General features: G+C 43.5%; 6 protein-coding genes across 6 annotated transcripts; 4 read left to right on the plus strand and 2 right to left on the minus strand.

Moving 5' to 3' along the window:
- Positions 1-92: 92 nt before the first annotated feature.
- Positions 93-1,824, minus strand: F4807DRAFT_422556 (NUC189-domain-containing protein). The gene has a single exon (XM_047997693.1). The coding sequence runs from the start codon at positions 1,632-1,634 to the stop codon at positions 423-425; it is 1,212 nt and encodes a 403-aa protein (XP_047855285.1). The 5' UTR covers positions 1,635-1,824; the 3' UTR covers positions 93-422.
- A 3,048-nt stretch (positions 1,825-4,872) lies between these two features.
- F4807DRAFT_422566 (Bromodomain-containing protein) lies at positions 4,873-7,996 on the plus strand. Its single transcript, XM_047997694.1, has 2 exons — positions 4,873-5,260; positions 5,319-7,996. Exons 1-2 carry the CDS (start codon positions 5,145-5,147, stop codon positions 7,633-7,635), a joined length of 2,433 nt encoding a protein of 810 aa, XP_047855286.1. The 5' UTR covers positions 4,873-5,144; the 3' UTR covers positions 7,636-7,996.
- An 891-nt stretch (positions 7,997-8,887) lies between these two features.
- On the plus strand, positions 8,888-10,330 carry F4807DRAFT_58186 (uncharacterized protein). Its single transcript, XM_048003226.1, has 3 exons — positions 8,888-9,084; positions 9,163-9,637; positions 9,840-10,330. Exons 2-3 carry the CDS (start codon positions 9,316-9,318, stop codon positions 10,037-10,039), a joined length of 522 nt encoding a protein of 173 aa, XP_047855287.1. The 5' UTR covers positions 8,888-9,084; positions 9,163-9,315; the 3' UTR covers positions 10,040-10,330.
- Positions 10,331-10,395: 65 nt separating this feature from the next.
- On the minus strand, positions 10,396-13,410 carry F4807DRAFT_58190 (putative C6 transcription factor). Its single transcript, XM_048003227.1, has 4 exons — positions 13,298-13,410; positions 12,692-13,223; positions 11,018-12,631; positions 10,396-10,962 (listed from the first exon to the last, which is right to left on the minus strand). The coding sequence occupies exons 1-4, from the start codon at positions 13,333-13,335 to the stop codon at positions 10,876-10,878; spliced, it is 2,271 nt and encodes a 756-aa protein (XP_047855288.1). The 5' UTR covers positions 13,336-13,410; the 3' UTR covers positions 10,396-10,875.
- A 173-nt stretch (positions 13,411-13,583) lies between these two features.
- F4807DRAFT_422577 (MFS general substrate transporter) lies at positions 13,584-15,177 on the plus strand. The gene is made up of 2 exons (XM_047997695.1): positions 13,584-14,122; positions 14,180-15,177. Exons 1-2 carry the CDS (start codon positions 13,793-13,795, stop codon positions 15,146-15,148), a joined length of 1,299 nt encoding a protein of 432 aa, XP_047855289.1. The 5' UTR covers positions 13,584-13,792; the 3' UTR covers positions 15,149-15,177.
- Positions 15,178-17,892: 2,715 nt separating this feature from the next.
- F4807DRAFT_422578 (uncharacterized protein) lies at positions 17,893-20,292 on the plus strand. Its single transcript, XM_047997696.1, has 4 exons — positions 17,893-18,077; positions 18,133-18,276; positions 18,351-18,897; positions 18,960-20,292. Exons 3-4 carry the CDS (start codon positions 18,529-18,531, stop codon positions 20,076-20,078), a joined length of 1,488 nt encoding a protein of 495 aa, XP_047855290.1. The 5' UTR covers positions 17,893-18,077; positions 18,133-18,276; positions 18,351-18,528; the 3' UTR covers positions 20,079-20,292.
- Positions 20,293-20,361: the final 69 nt, after the last annotated feature.

A 20,361-nucleotide genomic window follows, 5' to 3' on the forward strand; every position in this document is an offset into this window, starting at 1 on the left:
AGCGGATTTTTACTTGCCATTGATCCCGCTTAATTGGTACCTAGGTACAACGGTTTCTTAACACAATTTCGATGATAGAGGCTCCTCATAAGCATATTATCACAGGCATTGGATTGCCTACACCAACACAGATTCAAGTTCCTAAACAAAGCTACGAGCTTAGCCATCAGTAATTACACCTTATGGAAACATTCAAGCTTCACTGTCATCCTCAATCCGTAGAACTGCATATGTACTTGTGTACTAATGGCACCACGTCCCATGGAATTTAACCTCAAGAATGATATCCGAGACACCCCAAATATCAATTAATGTATACAAATTGAACATGAAGACCTGGTGCGACAGCAATGTATTCAGAAGAAACGGGTATCGCGTGAATTGGGTCGAAATCATCTGTTCAGAGCCATCTGTCAGAAGACTCATCTCCGTTTTGTTCTTGTCCGTTTTACCGGTCGTTGAGGTTCTGCCACCTCAGGTTCACTATCCTCCTCGTCTGACTCAACGTCTTCATGGTTTACGTCGCTTTCGTCTAGCTCTTCTTGGCCCTCTAATTCAACCTCATCTTCTTCAATTGGCTCTTCATCGTCTTCCGAGTCATCCTCAGCTATGCCATTGGTGACCGGTAGCTCGTCGTCATCATCATCTAGGTCCATAGCCCCGTTGACTATTTCTGCGCCACTTTCCTCTCCCTCCACATAGACGATACCTTCTTCATCATCGTTGTCGTCGTCAGAGTCTACATTTCGTTGCAGGCCGCGGCGTAATTCCATTTGCGCTTCGAGTAAATCAAGTTTTCCTTTCAAGGCGAGCAGGGAATTTAGGCCCCTTGATCGCTCCTCTAATACTCGATGTAGTTCGCCGAGTTTCTTGGCTAATCCAGGCTGAGTTGCTAATGCACCTCCGTGTGCGACCAAGGTCCATTGCACCCATGTCATTAAGCTACCAGCTCGTCCTGGGCGCCTGTGCATTCTAGACGCAAGTTTAATAAGTAATGTCCCCGCAAGAGTGGAGTCAAGCCTCTGAATGGTGTTGCGAATGGTAGTCAGGTCATTGGTGTGAAGACAAGATTCTAAAAGATCCGCATCATCGGTGCGGAGTGCTTGCGACAGAACAGTCCCGAGGGAAGAAAGGCTAGGGGGAGCCAGAGCTCTCCCTGGAGCGGGTAGAGTAGGCGATTGTGTAGATATCGCGGCGGGGACATCAATGGTATCGTGTGCGCGGGCGAGTTCGCCGAATGTGGGTTGCGTAGATTCTTGGTCAGATTCGCCATCGGTTGCTGGCTTAGGCGACGGCATGTCAATATCGGCTCCTCCGTTGATTTCCTCTCGTGATTGTAGCGCATTCCCTATCGTAGATTGGCCCTGGGGCGCTTCAACCTCGGACTTTGGCATGTCGTCTAACTTTGCATTTTCACCAGCATCTCGCTCGTCGTCTGTGTAGTCGTACTCGCTGCTACCCGAGTCGCTCGAGATTTCTATTACTTGTTCGGCCGAAACATCGTTTGCCTTTGAAATGTCCGGAACTGACACAGCTGTCTCGGACTCGTTGATGCTGGCCTTCAAAGGTATATTTGCGTCCTGCTTAACGACTGGGTGAGTAATCTTAGTCGGCAGTTTTCGTTTGGTTGACATTATGTCTGGATATCAAAGACGCAATATTGAAATTGCTGCAGAAAGATGAAAAAGACGAGTATGAAGTATGGATTGAAGAGACTAGAACCTGAATAAATAATTCCGAGTTGTAAAAATGTCAAGGGCGACAGCGCAAATCTTTAAAAATCTTTCGTACTATGCACGCGAGTATTTGATTTACTGGTAAGCTACCTCTCGTAGGTTTTTTTTTCTTTTACTGATAACATCAAAATTATGGGACTTGTTATCGAGTATCTAGTTACGTATGATAGGCGGCTGGTATTTCCGTTGCCGAAAAACGCATGGACCATGAATGAGGCCCAGGTACGTAGAATAAGTGCAGCAGCTGGCAAAATTCTGGCTCCAAGTGCTTTGTACAAGCGCGGCGTGTGTATGAGGGATGTATCTATGATTCATACTGTACGCCCCAACTCAAAGCTCCAGTGCCCCGTTAAGTCTTTCGGATTGAATGGGACTCATCTGCAAAATTTCTCTCCACCGCAACTTTTTCTATTGAGGCCAACCTGTTCTATTTGTACGGTTTTTTTACAATCGTGCCGGATCCGAGTATTCAGCATCCCATATACGAAACGATTACCTGGACTGAAGCTTGAACGGATAAGGTCCTCGAGATTCTGTCTTGTTCCCTCGATAAAGCCACAATTAACACGATTAATTCGCCGTCTTGTTGAAAACAAGGAGGATCTTCGACAGCGGCATTTTAACATTACCTAAGCTATTCCGGAACCTGGATCATGTGATGATTGATGCACCCAGTGGCCAAAACGGAATATCCGAATATCTTCCTTGATGAGTCAACAATGAAGGAACTATCCTTAGTTTCACGCCCGGGTAGCAGCAACCATCAAAAAGAGACTACCCGGTGGCTTCCATCATTTCAAACGAGCATGGGTCTCAAAGCACTACGCGTCACGATTGGACGGTCGCCGGAAGACCATCATTGCGCTCAAACTCTGATTGGTCCTTCGTATCTAGCTCGTCAAACAATATTTCTCGTCAAAATCTTTTTGAGCACCGGGTCCTTCGTTGCTTCAATGTTGCGTGCTATCAGCGAGACCGCTTACATAGGTACACATCGAATCTATCCCTCACAGTTAATGGGAATAGATTGTTTCGCAACCATCTTAAACCGAATCCGACGAGCATATTAAAGAGATTGGATTATAGAAAAAGAATCTGACAAGATTTAGATCTAGATTCAAGTCTGTCCGTCAATTCAGCTGCGGTAGGTGACCATTTTGTCCCCGATTCATTTATAGGAGCTCTACACAAACCTTCAACCTTTGCACACACAATGTGCTTAGATGGATAGGTATACTTGGTTACAATCTTGGGAATTGGGAAGTGTGTACCCCGATCCATGTCTCAAAGGGACCCACATATTGGTATCTCGGCAACGTGATTTGCTATGAGCTTCTTTGTTACGATCACAGTGGGCGTTTCCCCATTGTAATCCTTGTCGTAATTCCCCAGTAATGGCGAACCGTGATTTCGCAGCCCGGGAAGGCGCGTTCTACAAATAGGAAAGTGGCCCCAATCCAGAAATTTTCGCGACGAAGAAAAAAAGAGACCTCTGATTCCCGAGAATTTTTTTTACAACCCTTCCTCCTATTTTTCCATTTCTGCCCAACCCCAACCCCCCCTCTAATATTCCGATCACCGACACCGCCTCGCATCTTCAGAAATTGATTTCATACCTCACCACCACACAACCACTACCACTACTCACTACTACTACTACCGCCGCCGCACGCGCACCACGCGACAAAAAGTACCGAGGTACCTTTTTCATCCATCTCTCTCTCACGCTTAATATTTTGTCTTGCCTTATTTTCCCTTAAGTGCAAGGCTGCGCATCGATTCGCTGTTTAATATTTTAAGTTTTTATTCATTCCCATCCTTCCCCCAAAACGGCAGTACCGCGCAACTATCGCGACCACTACCGCTTTGGCCACCCGTGCATACACCATCTGCCGCTGTCGCGATCGCGCCTCATCGCCCCAGTCGTGAGCCTCATCGTCGCCTAGTAGCCACGGTTACGGTATTGAAGCCTCGTTTATTTCGTCATTCGTTTGGTCTGATTTAGTTCACCGCACCAAACACCATTTTATTCTGACGTTGTAATTCGCAAACGCGCTTCTTACTGCACGTTACACACTCACCACGCCTTCTCATATTAATCCTCACCCATCGCGTATCAGAGGACTTCATCTCATCGCGCCTCATCTCAGCGCACATACTTCGCCTCTACACACCTCTAGTCATTAACTCCTGATCTTCAAGATACGGGACTTGACTTGGAGCCGTCGTGTTCTTAATATCTAGAGATTTAAGGAGGTTAGTAGATCCAAGTTCTTTTGCTGTCTCGTCACTTACCTTCCTACACAATTCTCCCCTTCCCTACTATTATCTGTCTCGCCCTTATCTCCAATATTGCTCTTCGTCCAAGTCGAACATACACACGACGACCTCATTCTGTTTTGCTTGTTATGGCGCTCTAAGCCAACATATCCACGGGCAGCCGCCTGTTGTGATTTCGGATTAATGGTTGCGGTCTCGGTTCTCTACGCCAACGATGGTTTTAGATGATGTACCTAGGTAGGTAGGAAAAAAACAAGGGCGCCATTCACAGCTGCAGCGATACTTCCCGCCTTGCCACTTTCGCACAATCTGATCACACTAATGGCTAGGACTTCGAAAGTTTCATAAAATAAGCCGGCAGGTGTTAATCTCAGATTAATATCGTAAGATGACTACCGGAATCGAAAGGACTTGATATAAAAAGCACACTCTCCCTTTCCTTACGACTAGTGTATTTCAATCCCCAGTCTTATCCAATCCAACCTTCCTCCAATTGGTCAGCGACCTTGCGATTACCCCCTCCCAGACAGTGCTAGGTTGTCGCATTTCGCAAGGCTGGGTAGTCTAGAGCAGGAGCGACGAGCACCACCGTCATTAGCCCTCCTTCATCGACAGCAACGGCGCAAAACAAACAGAAGCGCCTACCCATATCGCAAATCGTTGGGTTTACTTCCTACTTTCTACCTATTTAACAACATCAAATTCATCCTTTTCGAACTGCGCTTCATCCAATTATTATCACATCCGATCACAATTCTTTTGAATCTTTATGAACTTGCAATCGCAATCATCGCTAACTGAGATTTTAGTGAGACCGAGACTTCTGCACTGCCTGTCTTGAAAGGTAAGTAATCGCAATATTTATCTCGAGGTTCTTATCACCTTTGATCCTTTTATCCCTAAAGCTTCACGTACCTAGTACTGGAAAGTTGTGATGGTGCTCACTCCCGATGCGCCACTGGTTGTTATTCACGTCACATTACCAAAGTGTGGCTATTTTTTCAAATCTGACCTTACTTTTTCTTTTAGGCACACTTCTCGAGGCTCACGACAAAATAACTGAACCTTTTGCCCCGAGGTACCAATCGTATTATCAGCTGATTGTGATCCCGTGTTCTTCAGAGGTGGATGGCAGTCATGGCGACTGAAGAACCCCAAACACTACCAGTTGTTCAGAAGAGCACAGAGTCTGCACCAAGTGAGGAAAAGTCGAACGACGACACAAGCATACATCCCGTCAATGGGTAAGAGCATATCCCACTTGGCCCTTTGCAATTAGCACACTAAATTTAGTCCCCATAGACATTCAGAAGACAAACCCAAGGCCGACGAGAAACCCACTGTTAACGGCAAAGCGGAACCAGCAGAGTCGACTGTTGATGATTCATTGAACCAAAAAGCGTTCGCCGCTAACGGCACTCTTCCAGACCAGTCGACTGAAGCCCCTCCAAGTTCAACCGATGTCGAAATGGCCGATGTTAATGGTACGTCGGCTGTGAAGAACTCACCTACATCTACATCTGAGGTGGCAAAGGGAGATACTGCAGGTTCCTCGACATCTGACAAACCTCGTGTCCCTGAGGAGTCAGCAGTGGAAGACCCAGTTCCTGAGAATGTTGGCGAATCAATGGATGTGGACACTCCTGCGGCGCAGCCAGATGAGGAGCCAAAGGTTGACCGTGAAAATGGCGCCCAGGATAAGCCCGAGGCCAATGATGTGACGGAGCCCACATCATCTCAAGATGCAGCAAGTCAACCGTCAGCCGGTCTTGCCAAGTTGGACATCAAGGCTACTCAATCTGATGTGCCTGCCGCTGAAGTCGATACTCCTATGGCCGATCAGCCTATGTCAGCAGCTAAAGTCTCGCGAGAACGTGAAGAGGATGCAGCTGAGGAAAGAGCGCCGAAGCGGGCAAAAACAGAAGAGGACGCGAGTGGACCAACATCAGACTCGCTTGTTGTCGCAGACCCTTTGTCATCAGCACCAGGACCCAGTGAATCCATGGACCAAGCCCCAGACGACCAGGTCATCACACCATTCCAGAACCGCCAAATCAGACAGATTCTAGCAGGTGTGAAGAAGACAAAGAATGGCCTCAATTTTAGACAATCCGTTGAGAAATTGTGGCCGGGTTTATGGGAAGACTACAGAACAAAGATAGAGAACCCCGTGGATATCTCTCTCTTCGAGGCAAAATTACGTGAAGACAAGTATGCCAATTATGGTGCATTGAAGGCGGATATTCAGTTGTTGTATCAAAACTCACTCGCATTCAACGGTGAATCGAATGCCATCACTATGGCTGCGGGGATGGTCAGAGACACGATATTCATGCGCCTACCGGAGATCTCCAAGTTGGAAGAGCCTGCGAAACCTGAGAAAGGCAAAGCGCACCCAACACGCCATACGGAACCTCGGGCGGCCACTCAACCACGCCGACAGTCGCAATCACAGCCGCACCCACAGGCGGCAAGCCCGAAACCAAGGCGTGCGTCACCCGCACAAGCTACACAATCAGCTCCTTCATCTTCGGCCCCGGCTTTTGCAATCCCTCCCAATGGGATTCCTCAAATTCGTCGCGATTCTACACGGGAGGACAGTGACAGGCCGAAGCGACCGATCCACCCACCGAAGAATCGCGACCTTGATTACGCCGCAGCCAATCGCAAAAAGCTGGAGCCGGAGCAGCGCTTCTTTGAAGTGGTCCTGGACGAGGTCAAGAAAGGCAAGCATTACGCACTTAATCAATGGTTCCTCACACCCGTCGATCCTGTAGCCCTCAACATACCGACCTACTTCAGCGTTGTTAAAAAGCCAATGGATCTCGCTACTATGACGCAGAAGAACTACGAGGGCGAGTACAAGAATGTGAAGGACATTGAAAAGGATATGCGACTGATCGTCCACAATGCTGAACTCTTCAACGGCCCGAGCCATGATGTCACGATGTTAGCGAAGCGCCTCGAAGAGCTTTTCAAGGGTGAGCTAGCAAAGAGAGACTCGTGGATGAAGCGGCATCACCCTCCCGAGCAACCTTCTACGACGAATGCTTCTGCCCCTAGTCCTGAACGAAGTGCCCATGATTCAGAGGAAGAAAGCGAAGCAGATGGTGACGACGATGAAGGCAATGAGGCTTTCCGTACCCTACAAACTCGATTAGATGAAGAACAAGACAAACTCAACACTCTATTGGGCTCAAAGAAGCCAGATCTCACCATGATTGAGATCCAACAACAGATGGTGTCGATGCTTCAACGAAAACTTGTTGAGGAAAGAACAAAGTTGCACAGCGGGGAGAAGAAGCCTAAGTCGAAGAAGAAGGCTACTAAGAGTAAGCCGAAGTCTGGCGGCGGTGGCTCGGTTGCAACAAGCAAGAAAGCGGCCGGAAACTCCACGACCGGTAAGAAAGCCTCTGGGAACAGTGGCCATAAGAAGGCAGTTCCCAAGGGTCGGCCTGTTGGAGCGCTGGAGAAGGCAGTCATCGCTGAAGGTATTAACGAACTCGATGGCACCACTCTCACTCGCGCTGTTGAGATTATCAAGAGAGACACAGGTCAGAACGTAAGTGCTCAAACATGTAACCCTTCGCATTCGTTTGCATTTGCATTCATGCTGTGAAGTCGTCATCCTAGTGTAGATCGCGCTAACTCGGTTGTAGGAGAACGACGATGGCGAAATGGAATTGGACATAGATGCCCTATCCATGGATGCTCTCCGAAAGCTCTATGACTTGATTCACAAATCTAACCCGCAGGTTCGAACGGCCATCGAGCGAAGGCCAGAATTCAGCCGACCGGCAGAACCCGAGCCCAAGCCGAAGACAAGCGCGCCACCTAAGCCGAAGAAGAATAAGCCAATGAACAAGCATGAGCAAGAGCGCAAGATCGAGCAGCTTCGTGAGCTCAGAGCCCAACTTCAGCGAGGGGGGAGCGGTAGTCAAGAGCCTCTACCCAATGAAGTTGAGGACAGCCGAGCTGCGGAATCAAGTGAGGAAGAGAGTGACTCTGAGGAAGAATAGGAAAAGAAAAAAAATCGACTATTCTGAGCACGCGTAGGCTCAGAGTCAATGTCAGAAGGATGCCATTGATATTTCCCCAACCCCTTGGATGCCTTGATTTGGGTGATTTAATTCGCCGCCGAAATTAAGAGAGGGTATGCTCATCGCTAGAACCCTTTTCGAAACTGCACTCTAAGGGCATAGTTCCCTTCTGATTATTCGATTTAGGAGACTCCATAATTAGGGTCTATCCTGATCATTGTGTCGGCTAGGTGGCTACTCGCAGACAAGGTGACCTCGAAAAGAGGCCAAGTAGGTCCTTCAGCTGAGTGTCGGATGGCGCATGCTGCGGATGAGCTTCTATTGCTGTTGCCGCATTGCATATTACTGCAGAAATGAGAATTCGATGAATTGACATGTCATTCATATCTTGCCGCGTTCCCAATTGTTGACTTTTCCGTGCTTATTCAATTTTTGACCTAGATTAAGCCTTATAATCGCATTCGTCTCGATTCCGTAATAGTAGTAGGCGTAGCTTTTCGTCGGTAGTCTATCTCATGACCGTTATCGATCACTTCTCAATCTTCATCATATTACTCGTAGCCTCCCATCGCGAGGTGATGGCGTCGACCGATCGCTCGAGAGAATTAGTAGCCCCGCTAGAGGTAAGGATAAACAAACATGATGTTAGCTTATAAACAGGTGGCTTTGGTTGTAGGTGGGAAAAAGGGATTGGATACCTAAGAGATAGGTACCTGAATATAAGACCGAGTAGTGTAAGTTGAAATTTCCAAGGAAATATTGAGCTATCTTCAAATTTCGATCATACAAGGGAGATAAGATAGCCCAGCTTCTTTCTGTACTAATATAAGGTAGGATAAGATTTCGGGATCTATCATATAACTCTACCTATACAGTACGCCTAAAAACTCTATCGCCTACGAAGCAGGAACTCGCTCCTAGAATTCAAGTGGCGGTTGAATTTAGATGAATCAGAGTGTGTGAGGCGTTAAACAAGAAAGCCAGGGAGTAAAAGTCCAACTTAAAACTCAAGTTTAAATATGGCGAAAGTAAGGAGCCTCGTAGTGTCCAGCCATATCCGACGCGTACTTATTATATATAGCCCAGCTAACGCGCAATGCATACAGCAACAATACACAAGCAAATGCCTCCTTTTTTATCTAATCCCTATATCACACGAGTTAGATTTATCCCGACAAGCCGAAGAACACAGCGTAGAATCGCAACGCTGAGACGAGCAACTAGTTACTACATATTCCACACATCATCTTCAAGAAGACATGCGCTTCACCACGATCGTGCGCGCGGTTATCGCCGTGTCGCTGACCCTCGCTGCTGGTACGGGAGTCCTGGCCGCCCCTGTTTCATCCGCTTCGGCTCCGTCCTCTGCAGCGGTCGAAAATACAGAAGGCGACGGGTACGCGTTCGCATTATCGATTAACGACGCCGCAAACGAAGGGAATGTGACCGTCGACGGGGGACTTCCCGGTCTGCCGTGGCTGTCGCATATTAGGTGTATACCAAACTTCTACCGCGGAAAGAAGGTGTCGCCGGTCGAGCGCGAGAGGCTGCTAGGTTGCTACAAGAAATTCCAAGAGAAAGGTACGTTCGCGTTTGCGTCCGCGTATCATTCCTCATTATTTCGCCCCTCCCCACCCCCCTTTCCCTTCTCATGTTCGTGTCTGCATCTGGAGCAGTGCAGGCGTGTGCACTTTTATGGTTATGCCGCCTGGAAAATAAAGATAAATAAATAAAAAATAAAAAATAAAAAACGTAAGCAAGGGATACTAACAAGTTCGACTAGGGGAATGGATTAGCAAGATGACCAAATGCCCGGATACGAGGAGGTACTTCCAGTCCTGGGGGCACCACTGGGATAGCCCGCCGGATTGTTACAACGCCTGTAAATCGTGCTTCGAGAACTCCGTCTTCGACCAGGCGGCCAACTTTCGCTGCTTCAAATATGAGGGGATTACGGCTAGGTGCCACGTCACGTACGAATGATCGGGTGGGCTATCTTCCTAAACTCTTTTCTGGTTCTTTGGATTGAAATAGGGCTTCGAGATAGTATGGATATGGATGGCATTGGCGCGCTTATTTTGGGGGTTTTTTGCCATGCTTGTACAATTTCCGGGTATGTACCACTTGGCGGGAGGTTATATGGGGGGAAAGCACGTACAATGAGTGCTTAGATTGTCTAAACAGCACCATCGTAACAGAATATTATGGAACTATCCCTCTATTTATCGATAATGTGCCCATTAAGTAACTCAGCGCCATCTTCCGATAGTAGGTGATATGAGACATCTCATATTGACTATCATCGGCAATCCTCAACCGAAGATTGATGGAGGTCTAGGGGAGATATAGCAGAATGTGTGGGATTCTCTTTTAATGTTATTATTCGACTAGCATCATCAACACGGTGACACTATCAACTCGTACAAGATATGTTCCGTTTGGCACCCCTAAAGTGGCGGTCCGAGGACAAGGAAATAAATCGATCTCACTTATTAAGTATTGAGTTACACGCGGAATGAGACGAAGAAACGTGCTATACCGCACGTAACCGATGAAAAGATGGTATGTTTGAGCCACCCACGTGTTCCTATGTAGAAGGGACCGACTTTATCGTGCTCCCTATGTTGCAAGTCTTTGGGGAAGATTCAGAGTATTGCTGTGAAGGTCGGAGAATAAACCTTCCTCGCCTGGCCGTTTATCCAGGCCTCGAGTACAGTTTCGATAGTAAAAGCCCATCTATATATCAGAATCAAACCAGCAAGCCTCCATTCGTCGTCGAAATAACTCGTTGCCATACTAAAATCTCGTGATAAATCGCATTATAGTGTAAGCGGATCTTGCGTGGTTTCGCCAAAGGCCCAATTTATTGGATCCGGATTACTAAAGTCGAAAAGAGCATCTGACATCTAAATAATTCCTTAGCGATTGACAAGCCATGATGGTGATCGTGTAGGTACTTACTGAAAAGTCCCAGTCCCCCAGCGACTGAGGCTCCGTATTCATATGCGGTTGCTCGAGTTCCTTAGTTGCACTCTCGGTCTGGTACCGAGCCAACATTTCTTCTAGTTTCGGTATGCACTTCTCTTCAGCCTCCTCTATAACTTTTATGAGAAATGAGGGGAGTTCCTCCTTGCCAAGACCTTGTATACGGCCCTCGATATGGGCTGCTAGTAAGGACGCGAGGAAATAGCCCTTGATACTAGTCTCTCCAGCTTCGATAGTCCTCCAGGACCAAGTCTTTGCTTCTTCCATTATAGTTAATAAGTCTTGGCGGACTATCCCAGGCCCCAATATCTCTTCTTCTTGCAATTGAGCCATGAGTTCCATCGCTATGAGAATGCTAGCTTGTAACGTAATGATGCGAAAAAAACCCGAAGCGCAGATAGCAAGTCGCGGTAAGTCGTGATAGTTCGAAGAGGGTACGTTACGGGACGGTTGAAGTGTCGTGGTAGTTGATGGGTACATTGCACGCCAGACTTTGATCGAAGTCTCAATGATTACTTTCCTAGAGAAGGCATACGCTGCCTCCTGCATCGCAGAGCTGAAATATGGATTATGAAGGGATAGTATGTACCGATTCATCAGGAGGCTCACCATGTCCACTTCAGTTTCTGACGGCCGTAGCCCGGAACCCGACTTGTAGCCTTGGAGGAGTCGAAGCACAGACTTGTATGCTGTTCTCAGTCCCGCATCAAGCCGAAGCGTCTCCCCATACGTACCGCGAGAACTGTGATCGTTTAAAAACTTGGTAATTGCGAGACGAGCCGCGAACGTCTTGCGGAGGGCTATCGCTATAGATGTTTGCGTGAATTCGGCTTCTGGCTTCGGAACGGGGTCATCAGCCGTAATCTGCTCGTCGTCGAAGTTACCGGGGGGTTCGGTGTCAAACCCATCGAGAGAAACGAACGGGGGCCCCCCTGAAGTCAAACTCAATTGCGTAGATAATTCTAAAATAGTGTTCCATAGCCTTCGGCGCATCTCTGCTGCAAAAGTTGACATTGTTGGAAGTCGCTTGGGATCCTTATGCAAGCCCATGTAGATTGCGGTTCTGAGTAGTGTGCCAGCGGCAATCCAGACTAAGTCCGGACCGACGTCAACAAATTCTCGTGCTATTAATAAAAGGATATTGGTTTGCAGATACTGGAGATTTAACCTATGTTTGAATCCAGGTTCGGAGATCCAAGTCTGTGCTTCATAAACCCACTTCAAGGCCGAAGGTTTCAGAGAAAATAATTCATCATATGTAGTAGCTCCGATAGCTAACACTAACTTCAGTTGAACTAGGAATGCCGTATTGGGCTCATTGCTTGTTGATACCCATTGTGCCGCATACTCTCTCCTAAAAGTAGGAATATGCAGAATTCGGTAGATGGGTTCAACGGTGCGAAAGTAACGGTCGACAAGCTCGTCAGCAATATCCTTTGATGGTAGGTCTACTACTGGCAGTGAAGGCCATGGTGGAGAGCGCCGGTCTTTAATAGCCCTTGCCAAAGACTTGGACTTTTGCATAAGAACGGAGATCCTGGATGACTCGTCCCGTACATGAGGCTCGAAAATGCCTATTATATCTCGCACCTAATACTTGTCAAATCTACGAATCATCCCAGATTATTAGTGGATAACATGAGAACGTACAAGTGAAAAGCCTGTAATCCAATGGCTCTGACCAAATACCCGGGTTTTATGGGTAACACTACGCGATATAGCCCGTGGTTGGCCAGTCAAGTTGTTTTCGTGGTGAATGTAAAAGGTTCCGCTGATACGTGAATTGATGGCCTCTATGTTAGAATCTGCGGGCGGTTGCGAAGGAGTCAAGTTTGTTTTGGACAATTGTTCTTCGAGCTGCCTTATTCTGTTTCTCAGGGACTCGACTTCTTGAGAAGAGTAGCTGGTAGGAGTTGAGCCTGCCGTTGAACTGGCTGCCTTAGGTGATGATTGGGACGTGTGATTGGGGGCTGTTACTCCTGTGGCCGTGCTAGAGATGCTTGTAGTGGGCGCTGAGTAGTGAGACTCTGAGTAAGCTGGGCCCAGACCGAGCTCAACTCCAGGTTGAGCATGTGAAATGAAGTTCTCATAGACGCAATTCCCACTCCTGGATTTTATGCAATTGCTGCAAGGGCTCTCTCTGCTACATCGGAGCTTGCGTCTTCTGCATAGGGTGCAGGAGCTGTACGTATTGCGGCGTTCCGCTATGGTCAGCACTATGCACGGCTAATTTAAGGGGTCCCAATCGCAACATACACGGGCGGTCTTCTGCGCCGACGTTCGGGCTCGGCCATAGTTTATCGCTTGTTGAACCGGACCTTTTCTTCTTGGCTTTGTGAGAGGTATGAATTGAATCCATAGGTATGTAGGTGGGTAAGTTTCATGGTGAATGGTGTAAGCATGAGATGTGAGATGAGTCGCCCATTCCTTCGGTTGGGGAATTTCCCGAATCCGGCGACCGATCCCCGATCCCGATCTCTTTATCTCCGAAATACCCTAACAATTCTTCGCCTGAACTTTTCGTTCACCATCATTCTTACCCACGATCTCGCCATTACACGAAACTAGGAAAACTAGTCAGAAGGCCTAGATAGTTTCAGTAATCTTATTATTCTATATATATTTCCGTGTTGATAGTCATAGTCATGATGTGTTTCCCTTCACAGCAAAATTCAACCGAACAGAGTCTCGCAGTTAGACATCAAACCCCCATTATCGATCAAGGATAAATCGAACGAGAACGTGTTAAAAATGTCCTCTTCGGAAACTGAAGTTCAAGAGAAAGGCTCTGTCTCTAGCTTTGAGCCCGGGCAGGAGACCGCGCCTACCAACATGCTTGACTTCGAAGAAGCCCCTGACGGAGGTCTTCGAGCGTGGCTTGTTACTATCGGGGCTTGCTGCGTCTTTTTCTCGGCTCTTGGTTTCTCTAATGCTTTTGGGGTCTTCGAAGAATACTACTTGACACACCAACTCAAGGAACAATCACCGGATAAGGTGGCTTGGATCGGTTCCCTGGCGGTGTTTCTCCAGTTTCTAATGGGCAACATCGGTGGGCCATTGTTTGATCGTTTCGGAGCATGGGTGCGTAGTATCTATTTAATATCTTTAGTACTGGCCAGTCCGCTAACTTGGGAACAGGTAATCCGTCCCGCCGCAGTCCTTTATGTCTTTGCCATAATGATGACCAGCCTCTGCAAAGAGTACTGGCAGTTCATGCTAGCCCAGGGAGTCCTTCTGGGAAGTGTCATGGGCTTTCTACAATTTCCGGCTATGGCAGCAGTGTCGCAATTCTTCAGTAAGAAGCGAGCGGCTGCGCTAGGCGTTGCTGTTGCAGGATCATCCGTTGGTGGCATCGTCATCCCCATCGCACTGTCAAAGATGCTAAATGGCTCATCAATTGGGTTTGGCTGGTCAGTTCGAATAATTGGTTTTATCACCATACCCCTTCTAGGTTTCGCGTGCATCGCCATCACTTCTCGCCTACCACCACGAACAACGACCTTCTTCCTTTGGAGGGCCTTCAAGGAGCCGAGATTTCTTCTATTGACACTGGCATTATTCTTCATGCTTCTTGGTGCTTTCACCCCGCTGTTTTACATCCCGACGTACGCGGTCTCGAGAGGCATAGAGCCGACGCTCGCATCTTACCTTCTTGCTATTATAAACGCATCCTCTACTTTCGGACGCGTCATCCCAGGTGTTTTGGCGGATAAGTTTGGACGGCTAAACATACTCGCATTTGGTGCTTTCGGTACCGGAATTGTCATATTATGCTGGGATAAGGCAGAAACCACTGCAGCGTTGGTAGTATATTCTATTGCTATCGGATTTACGTCCGGGACTGTCATCTCAGGGGGCTCTGCAGCCTTCACAGAATGCCCTAAGGACCCCCGAGACCTTGGTACCTACATGGGAATGGGAATGGGCCTAAGCTCTTTCGCGGCTTTGATAGGCCCTCCGGTGAGCGGGGTGCTTGTAAGCAAATACGGAGGCTATTCCCAAGTACCATGGGGGACCCACCCATGGGCCATACCCCCCCGGGCCACCCCGTTTCTCATTAAAATACACACTTTTCAAGTGCTTGTATTTAAGTTAATTAAAGTTTAATAATTATAAAATTAATATTAGTAAATAACGTTTTAAAAGCTTAATTTATAAATTTAATTAATGGTTTAATTATTTTTTTTAAACGTATACGAATTAATATTATAAAAGTTTTATTTATTTTTATATTATTTATTTCGGATTTTTTTTTATTATTTTTATTATTTTTATCCGAATTTTAATTTAAAATTATTTAATTTATTATAAAAGTTTTTTTAAACGTTTTAAATTTTTCGTTAAGTATTTTATAAATTATTAAAAATTTAACGTTCGGATTAAAGATTTTTTTTTTTTTTTTAAATTTTACTTCTTTAAATTAAAACTTTAAAAATTTAATTTTTAATTTTTATAACGTTAATTTTAATTTAACGTTTATAAAAACTTACGTTATTAATTTAAAAATTATTTAAATAATAAAAAACTTAATTATTTTTAAAAACTTTATTTTATTAATTATAATAAAAAATTATAAATAATATTTTAAATTAATTAACTTTTTATTTTTAAAAAATATAAATATTAAGTTTTTTTTATTTTTTTAAATCTTAAAATATATTAAAGCTGTCACGACAGGGACAAAGAGCCTGCGGGTGGAAGCTATCACCTGCCAATTGAGCCAACAACCACCAAAAGACAAGAATCGCAAGTCGAACAGCCTCGCGACATTACAGGTGATAAGGCTGATCCGTAACACTACCCCTCCCTTCTAAGAGGCTTCGTCCCCGAAGCCATCCACGGCTGGGAGCCTCTCAATCCGCTATAGCAGGCTCGATGGGACAGCATCGACCTGTTTCCCTGGGACGGCATCCACCCGTTTCCCCTGCTACAGCTTCGTGGATATTATAGACACTAGAAGGTATGGAGTTCTAAGATCAAGTCGTCTTGAACCAAAGTGGGTGGCACCACCTTGGTTCGAACCCTGTGCCTAGGGCCCTTTGACTTGCGATTATGTCACGACAGGGACAAAGAGCCTGCGGGTGGAAGCTATCACCTGCCAATTGAGCCAACAACCACCAAAAGACAAGAATCGCAAGTCGAACAGCCTCGCGACATTACAGGTGATAAGGCTGATCCGTAACAAAAGCCTTAAATTTATTAATTAATTAATTTTTTATTATTTTAAATTTAACTTAAATATTTTTAAAAATTAATTTTTTTTTTTAATTTTATTATAATATTTAATAAAATTAAACTTATTAATAAAAATTATATTAATAAAATTATTTAAATTAAATAAATGTTTTTAATAAAATATTTTTATAATATTAAAAAAACCGTTATTAAAAAGTTATAATTTATAAAACGTATATATAAAAAAATAATAAAATAAAATATTATTAAAATAATATATAATTATAAATTTATTTTAATATATAAAAAAATTAATTACATTAATTTATTAAAAATTAAAAAAAAATCGGAAAAATATAAAATAAAATTAAACTTATAAAAAAAAAATTAAATTTATTATTATATAATTTTTATATTTATTAAATATTAATAAAACTTTATTTATAAAATTAAAATAAATTTTATTAAATTATAATATAAAATAATTAATAAGTTATTTTATTATAATTTTATTATTTATTTAATTTTTTTTTAATGTAATAAAATATTAATTAATATATTTTATAAACTTTTTTTTAAATTAATTTATTTATAAATTTTTATTTTTAAAAATAATTTTAAGTTTAAATATTTTTTTAATAATATTAATATATTTAATAAAAAAAATTTATAAATAATTTTATAAATTTTTTAAAAAAACTTTAATAATTTTAAAAAATTTTATAATTAAATTATTAAATTTTATAATATTTATATTAAATTAATTAATTAATTAAGTTTAAATTAAAAATTTACCGTGGTTTATTATAATTTTACTTTTATTAAAATTAAAAATAAACTTAAAAAAAATAAAATTAAATTTTTTTTTTTTATATTAAAATATTAATATATAACTTTAAAAATAAACCCGTTAAAACGTTTAATTTTAACTTTATAATTAACTTTAATTTAAACTTTTTTATATTAATATATAAACTTTTTAATTTAATTTTTCTTAATAAAAAATTTTTAATTATTAATTTATATATAATATTAAATTATAATTCGTATTATAAAATACGAGAAAATAAATTTTATATATTTTTATATTATAATTTAATTAATTATTTTAATTTTTTACTTAAAAATTAATTTAAAAAAAATATAAACTTTTATAAAAAAAAACCGCTTTATTATTTATATAAATAACGTTATATAAAAAATATTATATTTTAAAATAATTATATAAATAAATAAATTATTTTTAATAATTTTAAATATAACGTTAAAAACATTTTTTTTAATATAATTAATTATATTAATATTTAATTAATTAAATTAATTTTAATAATATAACATTAAATTATAAATCGGGGGGTTCGTAAGGTTTAAAAGCCCCGAAAACCTTTATTTTAACCGTTATTTTATTATTTAATAATTCCATTAAAACTTTATTAATAAAATTAAAAAAAACAATATTAAATAAATTATTTTCGAAATTATAAATACACGAAAAAATTATTAAAAGAGCTTTAATATTTGTTAAGAATGGTATAAGTAAAGTTAAAATATTTTAATAAGAAACGGGGTGGCCCGGGGGGGTGTGGCCTGTGGGTGGGTCCCCCATGGTATCCATATGGTGTGGTATGACGGTTTTATTTGGTGGAATTATTGTTTTAGCTGCGAAATCTTTCACCCCAAAAGGCGTCCTGGGAAGGATTTAGAATCTACCTAGGAATTTGCCGTCCATCCATCCATCTCTACTCTTATAAACCGCCAAGATAGATACCAAGATACTTTGCATTAGACTTAGACCAAGGAACTTCCTACTAGAATACTCTAAATAACACTACATACCTACTATGCAGCGTATTACTCCAAGGTCTGTGACGCCCTCTCGTTCCCTTCAAACCTGTGTGCTGAAGATACGATTCCAGCGTTTCCCAAGACTTCTAGGTTAGCTCGCGCTATGTTCGAAACGCCCATGCTTGTTTCGAGCACAGTCACAATAGGCTTGGTTCTGCGACGCTCAGTCCTAAATATCGTTTTACTACCGCCGTTGGGCATGCGGAAGTTAAATTGTAAGACGTACCTCCCAGTTTGAGTATTCTGTCGTCGGTAAATATCCTAACTGCCTACCTGCTGTGTTTGTTAGTGCTAGGCGTACTTTATTGTTTTACAATTCGTGCAACTACTAATTTCAATCCGGCAGCATTTACACAACGGCAATTAGCTTCATTATCCTGCTAATTTCGGATTCCTAACCGATGAACTAGAATAGATTCTAGGTACCTGCGCTCCTTTCGAAAACTCCCGATCCGGAGATAGTAACTATGGAATACGTGCTAGAGAAACCTCATGGTACACGTCGCCTATTCGAGCTGCTGACACTAAAGGCTCTCGTAGCTTTTGGCACGACGAAAGCTCTTCGCGGAATTTTGAGGCTTCTTCCGCAGATCGCGGTTGGCACTACTATATTACTATTCGGGTCATACCTATGGTCCTCGCACTTTGCTAGTGTCACTACAAATCCTGGTTACCGCAGGGTCACATTCGAGACTGCTGGGGCTGCAAGAGGGGATGTAGGCGGCCGTGGACTAAGGATTGTAGTGTTTGGGGGTGGGGATGTTGCCACGCCAAATCGGGTATCGTGGAGAGTTGATGGACCTACCTCGGCTTGGACGGATATCCTTTGCCTACAGGTAAGACTCATGATTAAAAGAGAGCCTACATTATTGACAACTGCTAACTTTTGGTCACTCAGTTGAATTGTAACCCTTATCTTTCATATGTGCCACTCACAGACAGTGACGAAGGTGCTTTCGTATCGAATTCATTATTCGAGGCTGCTCTAGCTCGTACATCAGCGGGAGATGATGACACCACTGCACGGCTTGATTACTCCTGGCTAGCCCAGAACTATCCAGTTCCATCCCATAAAGATCTTCTTCATCAAGTTGAGGCTTTCCTTGCCAGTCCTCTTCCTCGAAGCCCACCTCGAGAGACGCTGTGGGTTTTCAATATCGGGTTCTGGGATATATGGAGCTTATCAGCATTGCCTCTCAAGGTCGCTACACGACTCATAGAGACTCAAGCACAACATGTTCTCTCGCAGATAGAATTACTCTACGAGGAATCACATAAGAACGATTCAGTTGCTTTCTCAGACTATTATAACAGCATGGGTTCGAGTCCCATGCACATCACTAACAAGGACCCCTTACCTGGAGTCCCTTTCCGCGTATTTATACCGAAACCATTCGATGTATCCATGACGCCTGGCTTTGAAAATGCCCGTTTCGCACCTCCGCCGCCACACGTCAAGGCCGAACAGATGCGTAACGCGGCGTTTCTTACCAAGCACTGGGATAAGGTAATTCAGAACATGCTCAAAGAGTGGATAACTCTTCCGGACTTGGTGGAAAAGAGCGCGAATATAAATGGGGTTCCCATGCCGTCTGCCCGCCGTGAAGCTATATCATATGATATCTCTAGCTATATCCAGGAACTTATTGCCGAAAACCAGCTGCGGAGCGCGGATCTCGTCGATCATCATGCGCTTGAGTCCGTAGCAATGACTGAGGGGTATACAGAAGTATCGAAGCCTTGTGTTCAGAGGAACTATGTTTTTGGCGGGAATAGCAGTGGCACCGAAAACGCGACGGAAAATGATGGGTGGACTGTGTGCGATGCACCTGATGAGCATCTATTCCAGACCGAATTCACAGTCAACCGACGGACCATTTTCGAAGTTGGCAAACGGGCTGCTAAGCTATTGAAACGACACATGGAGATGGACGCAGAGTGGGTTAAGAAGGCTCAGCTACCACTGTCCTCTCTGCGTAGAGGAGCTGATGGAGAACCTCAGACTCAAGACTTTTAGATATGGTGCAATGATTTACTCAGGTTAGGTGGTTATTCAAGGTAGTGGATGATACATTTGCTTTTCTAATTTGCTTTTTTTTCATTAAAGGGGGGTGGCACCTGAGTTGTTTTGTCCTAGCAACTGAATAACGCACACCCAGAAAGATGTAGTCATAATATTCCTAGTTGATGCACACAGTATTACTCCTATCCTTTGAAAAATGTATAAACGTATAAAATAATAGGAATTCCTTGGGCAGTAAAGCAAAACCCAAAACCGAAAATTCCAAAGGTCCATAAAT

This window comes from Annulohypoxylon truncatum, assembly GCF_022578515.1.
Source record: "Annulohypoxylon truncatum strain CBS 140777 unplaced genomic scaffold F4807scaffold_12, whole genome shotgun sequence".
Classification (NCBI taxonomy): Eukaryota; Fungi; Ascomycota; class Sordariomycetes; order Xylariales; family Hypoxylaceae; genus Annulohypoxylon; species Annulohypoxylon truncatum.

What these genes read in the sequence shown, in the direction of transcription:
- F4807DRAFT_58190 (XM_048003227.1), bottom strand. Translation starts at nt 13,335, where the DNA reads ATGGCCGAGCCCGAACGTCGGCGCAGAAGACCGCCCGT. An exon ending in CGGCGCAGAAGACCGCCCGT is followed by an intron (nt 13,224 to 13,297) that starts GTATGTTGCGAT and finishes CAATACGTACAG; the next exon opens with CTCCTGCACCCTATGCAGAA. An exon ending in TGGGGGACTGGGACTTTTCA is followed by an intron (nt 10,963 to 11,017) that starts GTAAGTACCTAC and finishes GGAATTATTTAG; the next exon opens with ATGTCAGATGCTCTTTTCGA.
- F4807DRAFT_422578 (XM_047997696.1), top strand. Translation starts at nt 18,529, where the DNA reads ATGGAATACGTGCTAGAGAAACCTCATGGTACACGTCGCCTATTCGAG. An exon ending in CGGATATCCTTTGCCTACAG is followed by an intron (nt 18,898 to 18,959) that starts GTAAGACTCATG and finishes TTGGTCACTCAG; the next exon opens with TTGAATTGTAACCCTTATCT.
- F4807DRAFT_422577 (XM_047997695.1), top strand. Translation starts at nt 13,793, where the DNA reads ATGTCCTCTTCGGAAACTGAAGTTCAAGAGAAAGGCTCTGTCTCTAGC. An exon ending in TTGATCGTTTCGGAGCATGG is followed by an intron (nt 14,123 to 14,179) that starts GTGCGTAGTATC and finishes ACTTGGGAACAG; the next exon opens with GTAATCCGTCCCGCCGCAGT.
- F4807DRAFT_58186 (XM_048003226.1), top strand. Translation starts at nt 9,316, where the DNA reads ATGCGCTTCACCACGATCGTGCGCGCGGTTATCGCCGTGTCGCTGACC. An exon ending in CAAGAAATTCCAAGAGAAAG is followed by an intron (nt 9,638 to 9,839) that starts GTACGTTCGCGT and finishes AAGTTCGACTAG; the next exon opens with GGGAATGGATTAGCAAGATG.
- F4807DRAFT_422566 (XM_047997694.1), top strand. Translation starts at nt 5,145, where the DNA reads ATGGCAGTCATGGCGACTGAAGAACCCCAAACACTACCAGTTGTTCAG. An exon ending in AGCATACATCCCGTCAATGG is followed by an intron (nt 5,261 to 5,318) that starts GTAAGAGCATAT and finishes TAGTCCCCATAG; the next exon opens with ACATTCAGAAGACAAACCCA.
- F4807DRAFT_422556 (XM_047997693.1), bottom strand. Translation starts at nt 1,634, where the DNA reads ATGTCAACCAAACGAAAACTGCCGACTAAGATTACTCACCCAGTCGTT.